General features: G+C 37.0%; 2 protein-coding genes across 2 annotated transcripts; one reads left to right on the top strand and one right to left on the bottom strand.

Moving 5' to 3' along the window:
• The first annotated feature begins 9,503 nt into the window (after positions 1–9,503).
• On the top strand, positions 9,504–13,903 carry LOC133724998 (magnesium transporter MRS2-1-like). Its single transcript, XM_062151980.1, has 7 exons — positions 9,504–9,777; positions 9,933–10,004; positions 10,288–10,907; positions 12,564–12,692; positions 12,791–13,123; positions 13,225–13,272; positions 13,603–13,903. Exons 3-7 carry the CDS (start codon positions 10,308–10,310, stop codon positions 13,831–13,833), a joined length of 1,341 nt encoding a protein of 446 aa, XP_062007964.1. The 5' UTR covers positions 9,504–9,777; positions 9,933–10,004; positions 10,288–10,307; the 3' UTR covers positions 13,834–13,903.
• A 794-nt stretch (positions 13,904–14,697) lies between these two features.
• LOC133738009 (uncharacterized) lies at positions 14,698–16,366 on the bottom strand. The gene is made up of 2 exons (XM_062165452.1): positions 16,124–16,366; positions 14,698–15,020 (listed from the first exon to the last, which is right to left on the bottom strand). Exons 1-2 carry the CDS (start codon positions 16,263–16,265, stop codon positions 14,926–14,928), a joined length of 237 nt encoding a protein of 78 aa, XP_062021436.1. The 5' UTR covers positions 16,266–16,366; the 3' UTR covers positions 14,698–14,925.
• Between the last annotated feature and the right edge of the window lie 985 nt (positions 16,367–17,351).

Below are 17,351 nucleotides of genomic sequence, written 5' to 3' on the forward strand. Positions count from 1 at the left end.
ATTTTCAAATTGCGGAGCCAGTCATTGAAGTTTGGGCCCTCAAGACGATTTTCATTGAGAATTTTGGTGATAGGATGTCCTGACATATTGCAGTCTACATAACATAAAATAAAAGAAGTGAGATTGATTTTAAAACCAAGTGACTCGGGTCTTAAGAATCAAATGGCACCCTCTCACTATTTTAACAAATTCCAAATCCCTCAAGGAATTCGAGAGTATAAATTAAAACTCTTAGTGAGTATGGAAGACTCATTTTCATTAAGCCAACCGCATCATAATAGAACTATAGGTCAACTTAATTTCCATGAGAGGATACTCTTATCCAATCACATCAAATGTGAATATCCATAACTTTGGCCTCTAAAGTAAGTAAGTCTCACCATAATAGGATATTGATAAATTACTCTAGTTAAGCTATACCCATCATCTCATGTAAGTATAGGGATCAAAAATTAAATCTCATCATAATAAAATATTGACCAAGATTTGTCCCTACCTTACAACATCAAATGTTGAATAACCTCTTTTTAATGCTCTTAGCAAGAAATACCCCCGTACGGAATGATATTCACATGTAAGAACATCTAATAGGAGATTACAATGTTGGAAGGCCACAAAGAAGCATTCATAATGTTTTCTTCGTTTTTCAACTTAATATCACTTTGAGGGAATTTTAAAGTCTCATCTTTAATAATCTCATTAATAACAATCACATTGCATTTGCTTTGATCCTAATGCAATCACATTTTCATTATACTTGATCTATAATAAAATACTCCCACTTAATTGTTTTTCGGAAAAACAATTTGATTTCATCAAAAACATTTTTCAAATGGAATCATGGGAAGTATAAAATTACTTGATCAAGTGCAACGAACATGCAATTATAATAGGTCACATAGGATGATTATGGACTTGTTGTTTGATCCAACATGAGCCAATATGTTGGATCAAGGTCATGTTTGGGTGGTTGATTTTAATTACGCGTAACGATTACGAAAATTAAATAACTAATTAAGCTAAGCTTTTACACTTTGCACTTGAACTTCTTTCAAGGCTAGATGACTTCAAACTTCTTCTTTGAATCATCCTCATGTGCCTCCATCTTCAATTACAAGAGTGGATAACGGGCATACAAGCTCCCATTTAAATTTAATCAAACTTGAATAAATTAAATAAGCTACTTAGTTACACAACCAAATGAATTAACTAAATTAATTACATAACCCAAATGAATTAACTACTTTAATTACATAACCACATTCATTCAAAATGAATAGTCGGCCAATCTCATGCTCAATTATATTAGGCCATAGTCCATAATCATCCTTTAATTAACCAAGATTAATAAGGTTAATTAAACAAGCATAATTAACTTATTCAAAAAAATTAACCACTAAATTACTTTAATTTAATGCAAGTAAATTAATTGAGTGATTTAGGGGATGATGTCTTACATCATGCAACACTAACTTTTGGTGAGTAATTTAGGGGATGATGTCTCACATCACTTTTGATGAGTGATTTAGGGGATGATGTCTTACATCATGCAACACCAACTTTTGGTGAGTAATTTAGGGGATGATGTCTCTCATCATGCATCACCAACTTTTGGTAAGTGATTTAGGGAGACATGTCTTTTATCTCATAATTTAGGGAGACATGTCTTTTATCTCATTCCAACTTTTGGTGAGTAATTTAGAGAAACTAATAGTAAAGATGACTAACTCTACCAACCTTTTGGTGAGGGAAACATGGAAATGATTTTATGTCATCATTAACTATTAGGTAAATTTGAATTCATGAATTTATGGATCAAAAGTGAAAAACAAACACCATGAAAAATTAGCTAGTTCATAACTAGATTAGACATGTTCCCAAGCTGGAAATAAAATTTCAGCTTTGTGTTCTTCCGTTGAACACTTGTTTACTTCATCTTTGAAGCCAAAAATCATGCATACCCTAAAGCATATATAATCCAACATGTTTCTATGATTAACACCTTAATTAAGAAACATATAGAACCCCTTAATACATTCTTATATGCATCAAAGTTTCATAAAACTTAAACCACTTCTTACATGTAATTTCTAGAAACTTTTCTTGTTATCATAAAATCTACCTTGCATCACATGCTTCATAACTTTTATGATAAAGCAAATTTTATGATCTAAATTACATATTACTCTAAGCTTAAGAAAATCACATCAACCAACATACTTAGCCATGTTTATAACATACCAAAATTAAGCCAATGGCTCTGATACCAATTGAATGAATGGATGGATTTCAAAACTTTTTAATTAGTGCGGAATAAGTTTAACAATTAAACTACTAACTAAACATAAAATTCATTCCTTTAACCCATGATCTTGGCTTATTGTGATATGTATATAAACAAAGCATGCATAGTAAGGAAGAACAAAGAGGAAGTTTATGTTCTACTCACCCTTGGAGCGTGATTTTAATCCGATCCAAGTGAACCACCAAAGTTCCTCTCCTTGATCTCTCCTTGTGTGTGTTTCCTCCACCTTGAAGCACCTTAATTGATTTAAGAACTCCTTCTTGTGCTTGTAATCTCCTCCTTGATGTAACAAGTAAAGCCACAAAAATATATGGCCTCTAAGGATCTTCACCAAGTGAATCAAGAGATGAAGAAAGATGAAAGAAAAGAAGAAATTATGCAAGTGTTCTTCTTTCTTTTAATTTCTGAAAAAATGGACCAAGAGAGAACTCTCTTTCTCTCTCTCTCTAATCTGAAAATAATAGTGTGGAGACACACATATTATTATGTCCATGCTTTCACTTTTATATAATAGGAAATAACTCCAATTACTAAAAGAAAAATATTGACTTTCATAAAGCCAATATGTTGGCTGGTCCATACATGTTATTGGGCACTAAAAATGTGTCTTGGGCTTTCATTTAAATCTCATTTAGTGAAGCCCAAGCCCAAGCCCACACCAAAAACCCGACAATCGTTTAGGCCCAATAGGTTCGGTTTTACCCGAAAATCTTAATTATGTCCAAATAATAAATCTAATTAATTATTTGGTCATAACTAACTCTTGTTTAATCTTCTTCATATACAATCTCAATGATCCACTTATATGGTGTGCGATCTCTTAGGTTCTAATTAACAAGGCAGTGAAGTTTATAGAAACCATTCTATTTTGTTTACGAATCAAAAACTCCATTTTTGATTCTCCCTTATTATTAGGATTATAAATATTTATTAATCCTCGGGGACTTCACAAGTCATGAGTGACGTCTTGCAACATATCATGACTACCCTAGTTAATGTAGAATGACAAAGAACCTATTCAATTGGAATTACAATACAATACGGTCCTTCTCTAACACGATGTTCTAAATCACATCATCGGGGTATGGAATTGATATGTCAATCCCCTAATGTGATTTTCATTCTTATGTGATTCTTAGAATGTGATTAGAAACTCCTTTTTAATCTCATTCAATGCTTTGGCCAAAGACTCATTGAATCACATCTTTGAACATACACCTTATTTACTTAAGGATAGAGATTCCTTGTTGTACACTCACATGTCTCTATGACCGAATTGATTATACCAATGAATGCATCTATTATATCCATTAAGGGACACAATATTATTGCATCATCAAGAGATAATCCATTCACTCATAAGACAACTATGGTGTCTCAGGTCAAAGGACTAATTTGTATTATTGCAATTTTGAGTTCAAGTTTGACATGTAAGTAAGACTCCATACAAGAACTCTGATGATCGCGTTCAGTGTACTCCTTAAGTTAAGAGCACCCACATACTTGTATTAGTGTCTCTACACAAATGACAAGAGACATATCATCCTCCATATTGAGCATACATAGTATGTGCTAGTCTTTCCGGATTATCAATGTCCAAGTGATAATCCTATGACTAGGAACCTTTTAGGATAAGAGTGTGAAAGAGTAAAGGTCTCACACATCCAACTCTTTAGATTACTTTCTCTTTAACTCATATTCCTTGGACCTTGTTCAATCAAATATTAAATATAAGCAATGAACAATAAACTTGCCCTTTTGATTAATAATAATTACAATAATAATTACATCAAAATGATTGTTTTAGGACACAATTCCTTCAATACTTCCGTCAGATTTTGCTAACGGCTCCGTTAAAAAAGTCATGTGCCATGCACGTGGGCTAAAAAATGCCATGAAATGACTTAAATGACCCCATAATTTTTTGAGAAAAATGTACCATCAGTGCCTCAACTTTTGTGCACCGGCCAAGTTGATACCCAGACTCTCAGTGCTACCAATGTGATACCTGAACCCATATTTTGCTATCGAAGAGGTACTTCTGTCAGATTTCGCTGACAGCTCAGTTAAAAAGTCACTTGCCAAGCACGTAGGCCCCCCAAAAAAGGGCAAATGACCTGAATGACCCTATGCTTCTCCCAGCAACTGACTTCCCTCCAAAATTCATTTGCCATACAACTTTCCCTCCAAATTAACTTTAGTAATATAATATCACATCAGTCTATTTTCCAGTAATTAAAGAATCTGATCAAATTGGTTAAGTACCCTCTCCATCAAAATAAATACTGTTCCATGATGCATAATGTGCATCATCTCCTCGAACAAGTTGATCCCAAGTACACCTCTCTCATTAAACGCATACCCCAAAATCAAAGAGTTCCAGGAAATAATATTCTTCCGGGCCATTCATTCAAAAACACTAGACGCAGCATCGAAATCTCCACATTTATAGTAAAAACTCACAAGCGAGTTCCCCACAGACACAACTTCTTACAGAAGCCCTTTAGAATCTGCATAAGTGCGTATCCATTTCCCATCATCAACATCCCCTAACCGAGCGTACGCAGGCAAAACCGACACCAGAGTAGTGATACGCTAAAAGCAAGCGCGCAATTTAACCATGCAAAATGTAGTTGTTAGTATAGAATAAGTAGGGATCGTTCTAGCCAGGGATTGAGGGTACACCTGTAATTGCAAAAATAAATAAAGAATTAAAATAATAAAGTAAAAGTACTATGTACAAAAATAAAATAAAGAATAGAAATATATACAAGTTAATGTAAAAAGGGGGGATTAGGATTAGAGTTTCGAATATTAAAATAAATAAAATAAAGAAAATGTAAAAACACATTTACAAGGGTGTAATGCAAGGAACAAAGATCAAAACCACAATTATATGAATGAAATCCAATTACAATTCCTATAGTTGATTATCTATGTCATGAGAAATAAGTTGACCATGTGAAACGTTAGTAAGCAAACGATTTCCCACATTTTACTTTCCTTGAATAATTAATCTAAGTGAAAACACCTAAATCAATCCTATTGAACATGCAATCATAGTCTAGAAAGCTAGCTAATCAAGAACACATTCAATGCATGAAGAACAAAGAAAGGATGTCAACCAAAGTGCACAACCTAGTTATGAATAAGTTCACCTATTTGCAATCCTCTTTAATTGATTTCGACTTTTGTCCAAAGCCTTTACTACTTAAATCTAGCTTCAATTACATGCATATATCCTAAGTTGGCCGTCAAAGAACACATACATATAAAAGTTTTCTATAATCCAAAATCAATTAAGCAATCTCACATAAGCAACATAAAAATCAACACAAAGAAATCACAACTTTTATCCAAACATAGAGACGGGCTTTAAACTTTGCCCTTAACATTATTTGTTAACTAAAATTCATAGTTTTACAAATCCAAACAAAGAAAACCAAAAGAAGTTACAAGGAAAAAGATAGAATTACACCGTGAGTTGGAGATGGAGATGGAGAGCTTGAAACGTTGGAATCTTGAATCTTGGAAGCAAGCCTTCAAGGTGGACGATGGAGGATATGATCTTCACGGCTCCTTCTTCTTCTCCTCTTTACTTGAAAATGCAGAACTAGAAGACTAGAGAATGAAAGGAAAATGGAAAGGAAATGGAGAGACAAAGAAGATGAAATGGATGAAGGAATGTCTAAAGGAAAATGGAGAGGAAATGGAGAGACAAAGAAGATGAAATGGATGAAGGAATGTGTTTTTCTTCTTTGTTGTAGCCTCTATTTATAGGCTACCAAGCAAAACTATTTGGCCTTAAACAAATGATGATGGGTTAGGTTTGAGCATTTAAACATTAATGGAATTTGTTAGGTTTGAATATTTAAACACTAATGGAATTTGTTAGGTTTGAATACTTAAACACTTAATGGAATTTGTTAGGTTTGAGTCACTTTTTGCTCATTTTTCCTTCAATTAATTCTCCCCAAGACTTCAGATTTTGCCAGTGACTTCTTCATATGAAATGATCCACCATGAGTGTAGATCATGCTGTCAAATTTTCAGAATTTTTTTCCATTCCTATGGGCCGGAATCACTGCTGGACTCCTTACAGGTCCAGTTTTCCAATTTTGCTTCTGCAGAAAATTGGGCTGACTGTTTGAAGGCCTTCCACTTCTATTTGGCTCTTTCACTCTTCATAATAAATGTTTCTTAGGATGTCTATAATGGATATGGAAGGTTTCAGCTCATTTGAAGTTCATTTGGTCAGGTGGTCGCTCCTTCTTCCTTGCTTGGCTTGGTTTCTCCTAGCCGGAGTAGGAAAATGTGTAAAGTTGACCTTTTTAGTTCATTTCCATTTTTCTCCATCATTTTATGGACCTAACACATATTTCATCATCATCTACTCCAATGTACCTAAAAATAAAAATTGAATTAAAAATCGATTCGTTAAGGAATTAACTAAGCAAAATGTGAGGAATTAACTATTAAAATATCACATTAAAATGCTCCTATCAAGTAGCCTCATCCGGTTCAAAACCCTGCTCCTGCATCTTATTAAAAAACCCCAAAGCTTCATTGTCCCTCCCACAGTGCGCTAAGCACGAAATCATCGAGTTCCACGAAATAACATTCCTCTCACCCATCTTCCTAAACAAACACAACCCAGTATCGACATTACCACTCTTGCAAAACCCACGAATCATCAAATTCCAAACAATCACATCTCTTTTAGACATTTCATCGAACACTTTTTGTGCACCCCCCACCCTCCCACAAGTCACATACAGTGAGCCTATACCTTGGAAGGGATCCCAGATGTCGAGGGAAAATAGGTCGAAGACGTTGCTGCGTCGGTCGGTGCCAAAGAGACTATGAGCCATTGTTGATGGGCTTGCTAAGGTTTTTGATTTGCTGGTGTAGGGAGGTATTGGAAGACTTGGTTGCTTTGGATGATTCTGAGAATGGAGGAAAAGTGGAGGTTTTGATCGATTAGGGATGAATTTTAGGCAAAAAGACGTGTTTGCCCTTTTTTGGGGGCCCACGTGCTTGGCATGTGACTTTTTAACTGAGCCGTCAGCGAAATCTGACAAAAGTACCTCTTCGATAGCAAAATATGGGTTCAGGTATCACATTGGTAGCACTGAGAGTCTGGGTATCAACTTGGCCGGTGCACAAAAGTTGAGGCACTGATGGTGCATTTTTCTCAAAAAATTATGGGGTCATTTAAGTCATTTCATGGCATTTTTTAGCCCACGTGCATGGCACGTGACTTTTTTAATGGAGCCGTTAGCAAAATCTGACGGAAGTATCTCATCGATAGCGAAATATAGGTTCAGGTATCACATTGGTAGCACTGAGAGTCTGGGTATCAACTTGGCCGGTGCACAAGAGTTGAGGCACTGATGGTGCATTTTTCTCTATACAAAAACCTGATCCTGATTCATATAAAGGTGCTTACATTCCTACAGTGCAACCAAGTAATCCGGCGTCTTTCAGAGTAAAGACTCCATTAGAGACTATTCGAGCAACAAATGAGGTGGGTTGATTGTTGGTTTGATGAGAGCTGCTGCTGCAGGGGATGTGGTCGATAGTGAACTTGTGGCAATGAAGCCGACAATCATCATCTTTCACAGAATGTTCCTCCCAAACCAGAGCAAATCTTTTGGTTCCGATTTGGAACACGCGCGGTAAATCGTCGAGGTCAAGGTGCCTTTCCCAGGGCTCGTACGTGTCTGGGATAATGGGGAGAGCATCATCAAGGCCCTTAACTGGTTCATCTAGCCACTTACGTACGCTGGCGAATATCAAAAACGTAGACACCAGGCTGCCCGGAGAATCTTTCGGTGGGTTTCATAGTGCCAAAGCATAATAAGTAGGAGTCACCGGAAATTACCACTCCAGGGCCCTAGAGACCCCAGAAACTGCTAGAGATGCAGTCCCACTCGTTTTTCTCCAAATCATAGCGAGACAGGTGATGATAAATACCAAGGGAATAGGTGTAAATATACTTGTTCGACATTCCAAGCTGTGTTCGAAACCCGCATGTGACGGGAAACTCCGAACGGACACCAGAGCGAGGATCGAGACGGTGACAACCTCCATGTCCCAAGGTATAGATGAGACCGTCTTTGTAGCAGGCCACCGACTGTTGCGAAGGGAATGAAACCCCTTGTTCAGAACGCCATTCCTTAGCTACATAGGAGGGTTTCAGGTCCAAGTAATCATACCCAATGTAGGGTTCCACAACAGAGCAATCTCGCTTTCTACATTGAGATCCACCAATCATGAATAATCGGGAGTCCAAGACCACAACGCTGCGAGGAAGGCGCAGGTAATAATCATCAAATTCGGGAAGATCTAGGCGACGAAAGATTACCTTATCATCGTCATCAATCTCTTCAGATCCACTGATTTGCCTCGGCCGTCGTCCGTCTTCAATGACGAACCATAAACACGACACCGAGTTGTCGTCTGCCTTGACCTCTAGGTACAGGTAGATGGGCCTGTCCCGCGCAACCTTCTTCTTCTTGTCCCTTGTTTTGTTTTTCTTTCCCATTCTCCCGATCCTTCTTGCTTTGCTCTCCTATATGATCTCGATCGCAAACCCTAGTTCGACGATCGCAAACCCTAGTTCGACAATTCTCCTCTCGCTTTGTTATGATATGATGCCTATATATATATATATATTCTAGGGGGTGGATCGATCACCACCTAAATTATAGTTAAGATATATATATTTTCAACCATCATACCTCTTCAATTAATTATGTAATATATTATATATATATAATTGAAATTTCCAACATAGGTGCTAACAAAATCTAGAAGAAAGAAAGGAAAAAAAAGAAGAAGAAGAGAAGGTGCAAAGAGAAATAGGTGATCGAAGGATTAAACATCCATTTAGAGGAGAAAAAGGTCAAAGAAGATCTAAATAGTAAATCGAGAGTTTTTTTCTTTTTTCTTTTTGAAAGGGTAAATCGAAAGATTTAAATAGAACCACATTTTTTTAAAAAATTGAGAAAACGAAAGTAGTAATAGAATGAGTTGGATCTGTTGATGCTTAATAAATTAAGGTTGGGTTAAGGCCCACTTGACCCATTTGTGTAGGTGTAGACGTCAGACGTGTAGTAGGCCGTACGACCCATCCTAAGCGACTCATTCCTATAACACAAGCAAACAAATCCGTGTACAAAATCAAGAATGAAAATAAAGAAATGATTTAAGTATTATTCGCTTTAATTCCTTTTTCCATATGATTCGATTCTTTGGTTCCTCTAACAAACAAACCACCTGATTCTGAAGTTTCAATCATCAGCCTCTCTCAGTTGGGCACCTCAAAATTCTCTCTCTCTCGCTCTCTGATTCTGAATTTTTAGGGCTTTCTTATCCCCACGAAATTGATTCTCGATTCTTTTTCTTTGTAATCCTTCAATTTCAATTCCTCTTCGTGACCGACTCTGGTGTTGTTTCTCATTTTTCAGGTAATTCCTCTTCGTCTTGTATGTATTTATGGTCTGCAAAACTGGAATTGAGCCGCCGTAGATGTAATTCTTTGAGTTGAATGCTTCGATTTTATGTGAATTTTGCAACTTATGATTGCGTTTCGGACTGCGTTGTGGAATTTTTGCTTTGACAGGTTAAGTACTAGTCCTACATTGGTTGGGGCAAGTGTCTGCTGAGCACATCTGTATCTCCACTTAATTGATAGGTAAACCTTAAGCTTTCGGCAGCTGTTTACGTAGAAGTAGATGAGTTTTTCGCATTCGTCTCGCATTGTTTGGGTTCTTGTGTTTCTGCACCTAATAGCTTATGCTTTATGCGGCGTCCTTTTATTTTTTTTTGTGAATTCTTATGAATTCTATGTCATATTTCAATATGTAATTCATCTTATTCAGCACACATTTGCTACGAAATAGATTACTATCCTAATGCATAAAAAGAGCAGAGAAATTGTAGGAGGTGTTTGAGAATAACATTTGTATGTGTTGCAGCATTTTGGAGCTCATAGAAGATGGATGACCTCAAAGAGCGGCTGCTTCCGCCGAAAGTTCCAAAACCTGCATCTGCTATAAATCTTCGGGACTCATCTTATCGGACATCGGCTTTTGGAAGGCAACCTTTTCACGGTGTGGATGTTCTGGGGCTGAAGAAGCGGGGACAGGGCCTTCGGTCCTGGATTCGTGTTGATACGTCTGGGAATTCTCAGATTATTGAGGTTGACAAGTTCACCATGATGCGACGTTGTGATCTACCTGCCCGTGATTTGCGCCTGCTTGATCCTCTATTTGTGTACCCCTCAACTATCCTTGGCAGAGAGAAGGCTATTGTAGTAAATCTAGAGCAGATTCGTTGTATTATCACGGCTGATGAGGTCCTGCTTTTGAATTCCCTTGATAACTATGTATTGCAGTATGTGGTGGAGCTACAGAAAAGATTGACAACAAATGGTGTAGGTGATGTTTGGCAGTCTGATGGTTCTGACATGAGCAGGAGGAGGGGAGGTAGAAATTTTGATAGTGTGTTTGGGAGCACGTCCCCTGACTATTTGCCCTTTGAATTTAGGGCTTTAGAAGTTGCTCTGGAGGCTGCCTGTACATTCCTTGATTCTCAGGTGTGTGGAAGAGTACACTAATTTAGGTTCTCTATCTCTTATCATTATTAGATGTGTGGTGATGACTGTTTATATATTTCAGTGTTCTAAAAGTCACTAGGTGGTAGGCAGGCAGTAGGGAAAGGACTAGCGCCTTATTGCTAAGGTGGAAATTAGGCGGGCGCATAGGCGGATATTATTTTAATTTTAATTTAATCATATAACATATAAATAAGTGTCTAATTAATACAAAAAACTACCGTTAGCAATAATTGATTGAAAACATGGGGAAAATGTTAAGTATACAATGAGTACTTACAAAATCAAAAATTAGTTTTTAAGTATTTGATCCAAAAAAAAAAATAATAATATTTTCTTTAAACCCAGCATGCCTAGGCGCCGCCTAGACTAGTTGAGGCTGCTGGTCACCTTCTAGCGCCTAGGTGACCGCCCAGAGGGATTGTTATCTGCTCAATGCTTAGTATTCATTGACACCTTGCTCAATTAGCATTAAATTGCCATTTATTTTGTTGTGTTCTCATTTTTCTACACTGCATTTGTTTCTAATTGATCCTATGGCTGAATTGTTTTTGAATTCAAAAGAACATATTTTTGCTGTGATATTGGACTTTCTATTTAAAACACGTGTATATCTTTGTAGTTATCAAGTACAGGATGGGATAGCACTCATGAATCATGATATGTGCTTGTTACTTGTAGTTTTGCAATTACTGTTCAGGTTTTAGCTTTCCAGTTTTGATGATTAGTTTCAGATAAATTGGTACATATGGTTGTGTGAATCATTGAATTAAATGTTCAGAACCTTTTTCTGGTATTGGCATGTTGGCATGCGACAGTGAAGGCTTGGTTGGTGCAGTTTCTCTTTAATCAAAAGAGAGATTGTCTGCACACTATGCACTTTTTTTTTTTTTTTTTTTTCCAAATTTGAAGAGAATGGTATGCGTGTACCCTGAATTGTTTACCGGTGGATATGTCAACTTCCGCATATCATTGGCCCTCATGAAAATCAACATATTGATTTGGGTTTCAGTGGAAATAGTGAAACATACCAGTGGTGAAACATACATTCTACGACTTCCGCATACATAGCTTGAACATGCACATAGTTTAATAAATGAAGTAGGCTTTCAAATCAGTGGTAATAGTGACAGTCGTGTTTTTGGTACTGTGGATAGAGAGAAATAGGAGTTTTGACATTGGGGGAAGGGATAGAGGCGGGGGTTGGAGGCTTTGTGCCTAAGATGCATAATTTTTGGTCTTCCTTGTGGGTTTCAATCTCCTTGAGTTAAGGAAATCCCAACTTCTATTCGCACCCCCTCCTCTTCCTGTATCGGAGGCCTGTTGTAGTATAGGAGGGATATATTATAATATTATCCTTATACTTAAAACGGATGCCTCATCTTTGTTTGTTATCTGCTAGTTTTGGTATCCAATGGATATTATATCCTATGTCTTGTATGGTTGTATGATCTTATAACAATGGTAAAATCTTGTGTCTTTCAAAAGTGATGCGCATTCCTTATTATATATTTCCAATAAGACCAATAATGCTCTTTAGAAACTTGGGACATGATTGGTAGTTTGAACTTAAATAGTTTCATGTTGGTTAAACACTCTGTAAGTTAGTAACTCACTGGTTAATCTGATATTTTGAAGGCAGCTGAACTGGAAATTGAAGCTTATCCATTACTTGATGAGCTTACGTCAAAAATCAGTACACTGAACTTGGAACGTGCTCGACGATTGAAAAGCAGACTTCTTGCCCTGACCCGAAGAGTTCAGAAGGTATGGCTGTGGCATATTTATCTCACATAGTTAGCTGCATTCTTCTTGAACTTCCAAATGGGACCAAAATATACTTTAACCACTGCACATCTGTTTAGGTTCGGGATGAAATAGAGCAGCTCATGGATGATGATGGAGATATGGCTGAGATGTATCTCACTGAGAAGAAAAGTCGTATGGAGGCATCATTTTATGGTGAACAATCTGTGATGGGGTATAGATCTAATGATGGTATATCTCTTTCTGCTCCTGTTTCCCCTGTATCTTCACCTCCCGATGGTCGAAAACTTGAGAAAAGCTTGAGTATTGCAAGGAGTCGACATGAAAGCATGAGAAGTTCAGAAAGTGCTACAGAGAGTATAGAAGAGCTTGAGATGCTGCTGGAAGCATACTTTGTTGTCATTGATAGCACCCTGAATAAGCTGACTTCGGTATGTATAGCACCTTTTCTATTGAACTTTGACATCACTATATGTAGCGATGACTTGAGGAGTGGGGTAGAATCTTATGTTATCTCTCTCTCATGTTTCAGTTGAAAGAATACATTGATGATACAGAAGATTTCATTAACATTCAGCTGGTATGTGCCTTGTTAATTTCTTTTCCTCCTTATTAAGTATTGCGTTTTTTTAACTAATTCCTGACGCACTGGTAGCAACTGAAAATAGAAGATAAAGGTGAAAAAAACGTCTCGGTAAAACTGTGAGTAGGAGTATTGCTATATTAATTCCATCTGGAGGAAATCATTTCAGGATAATTCAGGGTTAAATACTCAAAATTATTCAGCAACCATAAAACTATTCTTAGTTGGTTAACTGTGCTGCCTCAGATGTAGATGTAAATTTCAACTTCTTTGATCTATGTATATTAGGGAAATGCAGAACTAACGTTGTAAAGTTTTTGCTTTCAGGACAATGTCCGTAATCAGCTGATTCAATTTGAACTGCTACTGACAACTGCAACTTTTGTGGTTGCGATATTCGGAGTTGTAGCAGGAATCTTTGGCATGAACTTTGAAATCGCATTGTTTGATGACCCTGCCGCGTTTAAGTGGGTACTTGTAATCACAGGAGTAACTGGCATTTGTATATTTTCTGCATTTGTGTGGTTCTTCAAGTATAGAAGACTCATGCCACTATAGAGATGTAAAATGAAACTTCATTAAGGCATTGAAATTAGAAGAAAATGAAATGATTACTATTCTCATTCTACCTTCTAGGTTAAGCGCAAAGTTGGCTGGTTGGATCAATTATTACATTTGGATACAAAAAGCAACTGAGAGATTCCATCAAATCCCTGTAAATGCTCACGTTTTAATATAGGATTTTCTTCCCGGTCTTTGTTCTTGGGTTCTTGGACACTCTGAGCAGTGCTTCATTATTTTAAGTTGGTATCGGAAACTCGAGAATAAGTGGAATACTTTAAGATGGAAACAACTCTTAGCAGTTAGCACAAGCAAGCTACATTATCCCTATCTTGGTCATTTTGACTATTACTTTAAACTGTTATCTGGAGTTGTTTTCTTTTTATATGCCGCGCTGAATATTGGTTTAGGGAGAATGGAATTGTCTAGCTTATTGTTTTTACTGCCACTCATTTTTTACTTTGCAATGAAGTACAACAATGTGAACAACGCTGGCATGTAAACAAACAGCTCGGTTCTCCCATCCTGGCTGTCCCGTCAACTGTATTGACCAGAAATTGCAGTCGACATAGAATGTTCACCCAAAATTCCCAGTTCCAACATTTTGGCATGGTCAAATTACCTCTTCCGCAATACACCAAGTGCTGCCCTTGACAAAGAAATTAACAGTACAAAGTCTTTAAAGGCAACCCAAGATGCATTGCAATACTTGACAATATCAAACACTAATTGCTAATCTGATCAGGCTCGCATGAATATTTCTACAAGTTGTAAAACCAAATAGTTACCAAGGTAAGGAAGGGATAGACTACCTGAACATTCATGAAATTTAACCAAAGTAACTTCTACTGCAGCCGAATATGATAACGAACGATGTTTGCTTTTAGCTGGTTATTGAAATGTATTCCTCATTAAAATTATATCAAAAAGGACAGAAACAAAGAAAAAGTAGTCCATAAGGTTCATAAGGAGCCCCTCTTCTTAGGAGAGTGAAGAGGAAACCACCGTGCCAAAAAAACAAAGACCTCTTGCATATTCCAACCCAGAAAACTCAAGAGGAAAGTTTACACACTAACAGATACTTTCACATCATTTAGCCGAAGATGCACCACTTGATGACAGTCTTTGGCTCCTTGCTTTATCAGCCTTTTCCAAGTAATCTTGATGGGATTGATGCTTTGCCCCTACAGAACACATTTGTAATAGATTTAGGATTTCAGCAGATAAATTGCAGCTGCAAAATCCCATACATAACTAACACAGATAGCAGGTAACTAAACCAAAAGTCTGATGGTGGAGTATGAACTCATACAAGAAACAATCATAAATCATAATATCCAATCAGGGCTTTCCATGGAAACAGGAACATCTATTTCCCTACAATATAATCAAAACCAGTTCATCATGTGGAAAACAACAGTACAGAAGTTGCTGGCTTCTCCCCATTTTCCGTTTGCAACAACAGAGAATAACAAATGCTACTGAAAATACATGTTTCCCAAAACATTTTATGACAACTTGCATATCATGAGCCTAGATACATCATCATTTTGAAAATTATATATACGATCATAAAGAGAAAGATTTACTATGTTGCATACTTTCACACAAATAAAAACAATACTACTTTCCTGTAGTCAAAGGAAAGGGTTTAAAACTCCATTAGGATGTAGTGATATCAATATTCCAAAACAAGGATTTACCCTGATTACATTTTTGGGAGAAAACCATTAGAATGTATTTGATATGACTAAATGCAATACATGACATGGATTTGAAATAACCATATGCAAGGAGTCGTTTAAAATTCATTGTATTTGTCTTCTAACTCAAATCTTGACATACACTGATTGCAATAGTGAAACCCCGCAATTTAACTTATAATGCACCCAGAATTGGAACCAGTCCATCCAATTGGGCCCTAATGTTACTTCAGTAGCTAGATAGCCATAATACCAATCGAATCGTTAACTGACAATATGAAGGAGACCGAGTTAACAGCAAACACAAAATTGATAGACAAGGTGAATTGTGAAGTTTACTAGCACATGAATGCATCATTATCAGAGAATCATATTCAAACTGAGGTGGGCAATAGGATGGATGTCGAAAAAGCACATGTTTGGCTAATTAGAAGTTTGTTTAGGAGAAACATAAACCCTAAACCCTAAAATTTGGCATTCATTAATGAATAGGTTTTCTAATTGAAACCCTTTTCTTTCATTTCCCTATCCCATCAAGAATCAAAACGCTGTCGTTTTTACCGAATTATAAGATTGAATCAGACCTCGGTTCATGAGGTACCAAGGAACGGCGAAGACAGCGCTGATAAGAACGATGCCGGCCATGACGTGCTTCTTGTCGCCGCTGTACAAGTAGTGCTCCATCCTCGCTCTAAACCCCTTTCCAGCTTTCGCCTCGCCGCTCATCTTCTTTCAACCACTCCCTCCCTCAAAGCTCAGCTCTGTCGAAGTGAAGTATGCGTCTTTGGGCTCAAAGCCTCCACCTTTTCTTTCTACAGGCCTGGTTGTTTCGCTGCCGGGTTGTTTCTTAACCACGTGTGAGACACTTGGCGGCCACACCCCCGCCTCACACTATTTTTTTTTTTTTTTTATTTGAAATTTTTTTTTTTTAGTAACAAGGGAGCTTAAAAAGACTCAGCAAAACAAAACAAACTAATCTATTAGTCTAACATTAGGATACCCTCAAGGTCTTTAAGAAAGACACTAGCAGCATGAATAGGAGGAAGGTCGAAAACCACCAAACCATACCCATGATTAATGCTATTTTTAGCCAAACAATCAGCTACCATATTGGATTCCTTGTAGATATGCTTCAAAGTGAGAGATTGAAATTTTTCCATTAGGGCTTTGCAGCAATTAAGTAAAGAGCCAAGAGAATGATAATCAAGATTGTAATCCTGCATCAGCTTTACCAGAATGGCAGAATCAGTTTCAATTTCCTCATTATTTATCTGACAATTAGTAGCAAGTTTGAGACCATAGAACAATCCCCAAGTGTCTGCATTCAAGATGTCTCCAATGCCAAGGTTAATTTGGAATCCTTTGATCCAATCACCTGTAAAATTTCTTAAAATACCGCTAGCACCAATCTTCCTAGAAATACCACTTCTTGTGCCATCAACATTTAACTTGTAAACACCATGAGGAGGTTTACTCTAATTGAGCATGTTAAGATAGTAATCTCTGTTCTTCAAGTTATTTATCTGGACTCTACCCCACTCCTTCACAGCAGACCAAATAATCACCTGAGGCATACTAGGATAATTGAAATTTGATTCAAAGATGTGTTTGTTTCTCCATTTTCAGATGAACCAGCAAATAAAAGTAAAAAGAGTAGACCACTGAGTACTGGATTCCACATAACTAAAACAATGAAGGTAAGCAAAAAGCCACTCCTTCCAGTTCATAGCAAAGGTATTAGCAACGGAAACAGGAATAGAGAAAGCATTCCAAATATATTTCACACCAGGACAATCTCTAAAGAGATGAGTT

This window comes from Rosa rugosa, chromosome 1 (assembly GCF_958449725.1).
Source record: "Rosa rugosa chromosome 1, drRosRugo1.1, whole genome shotgun sequence".
NCBI classification, from domain to species: Eukaryota; Viridiplantae; Streptophyta; class Magnoliopsida; order Rosales; family Rosaceae; genus Rosa; species Rosa rugosa.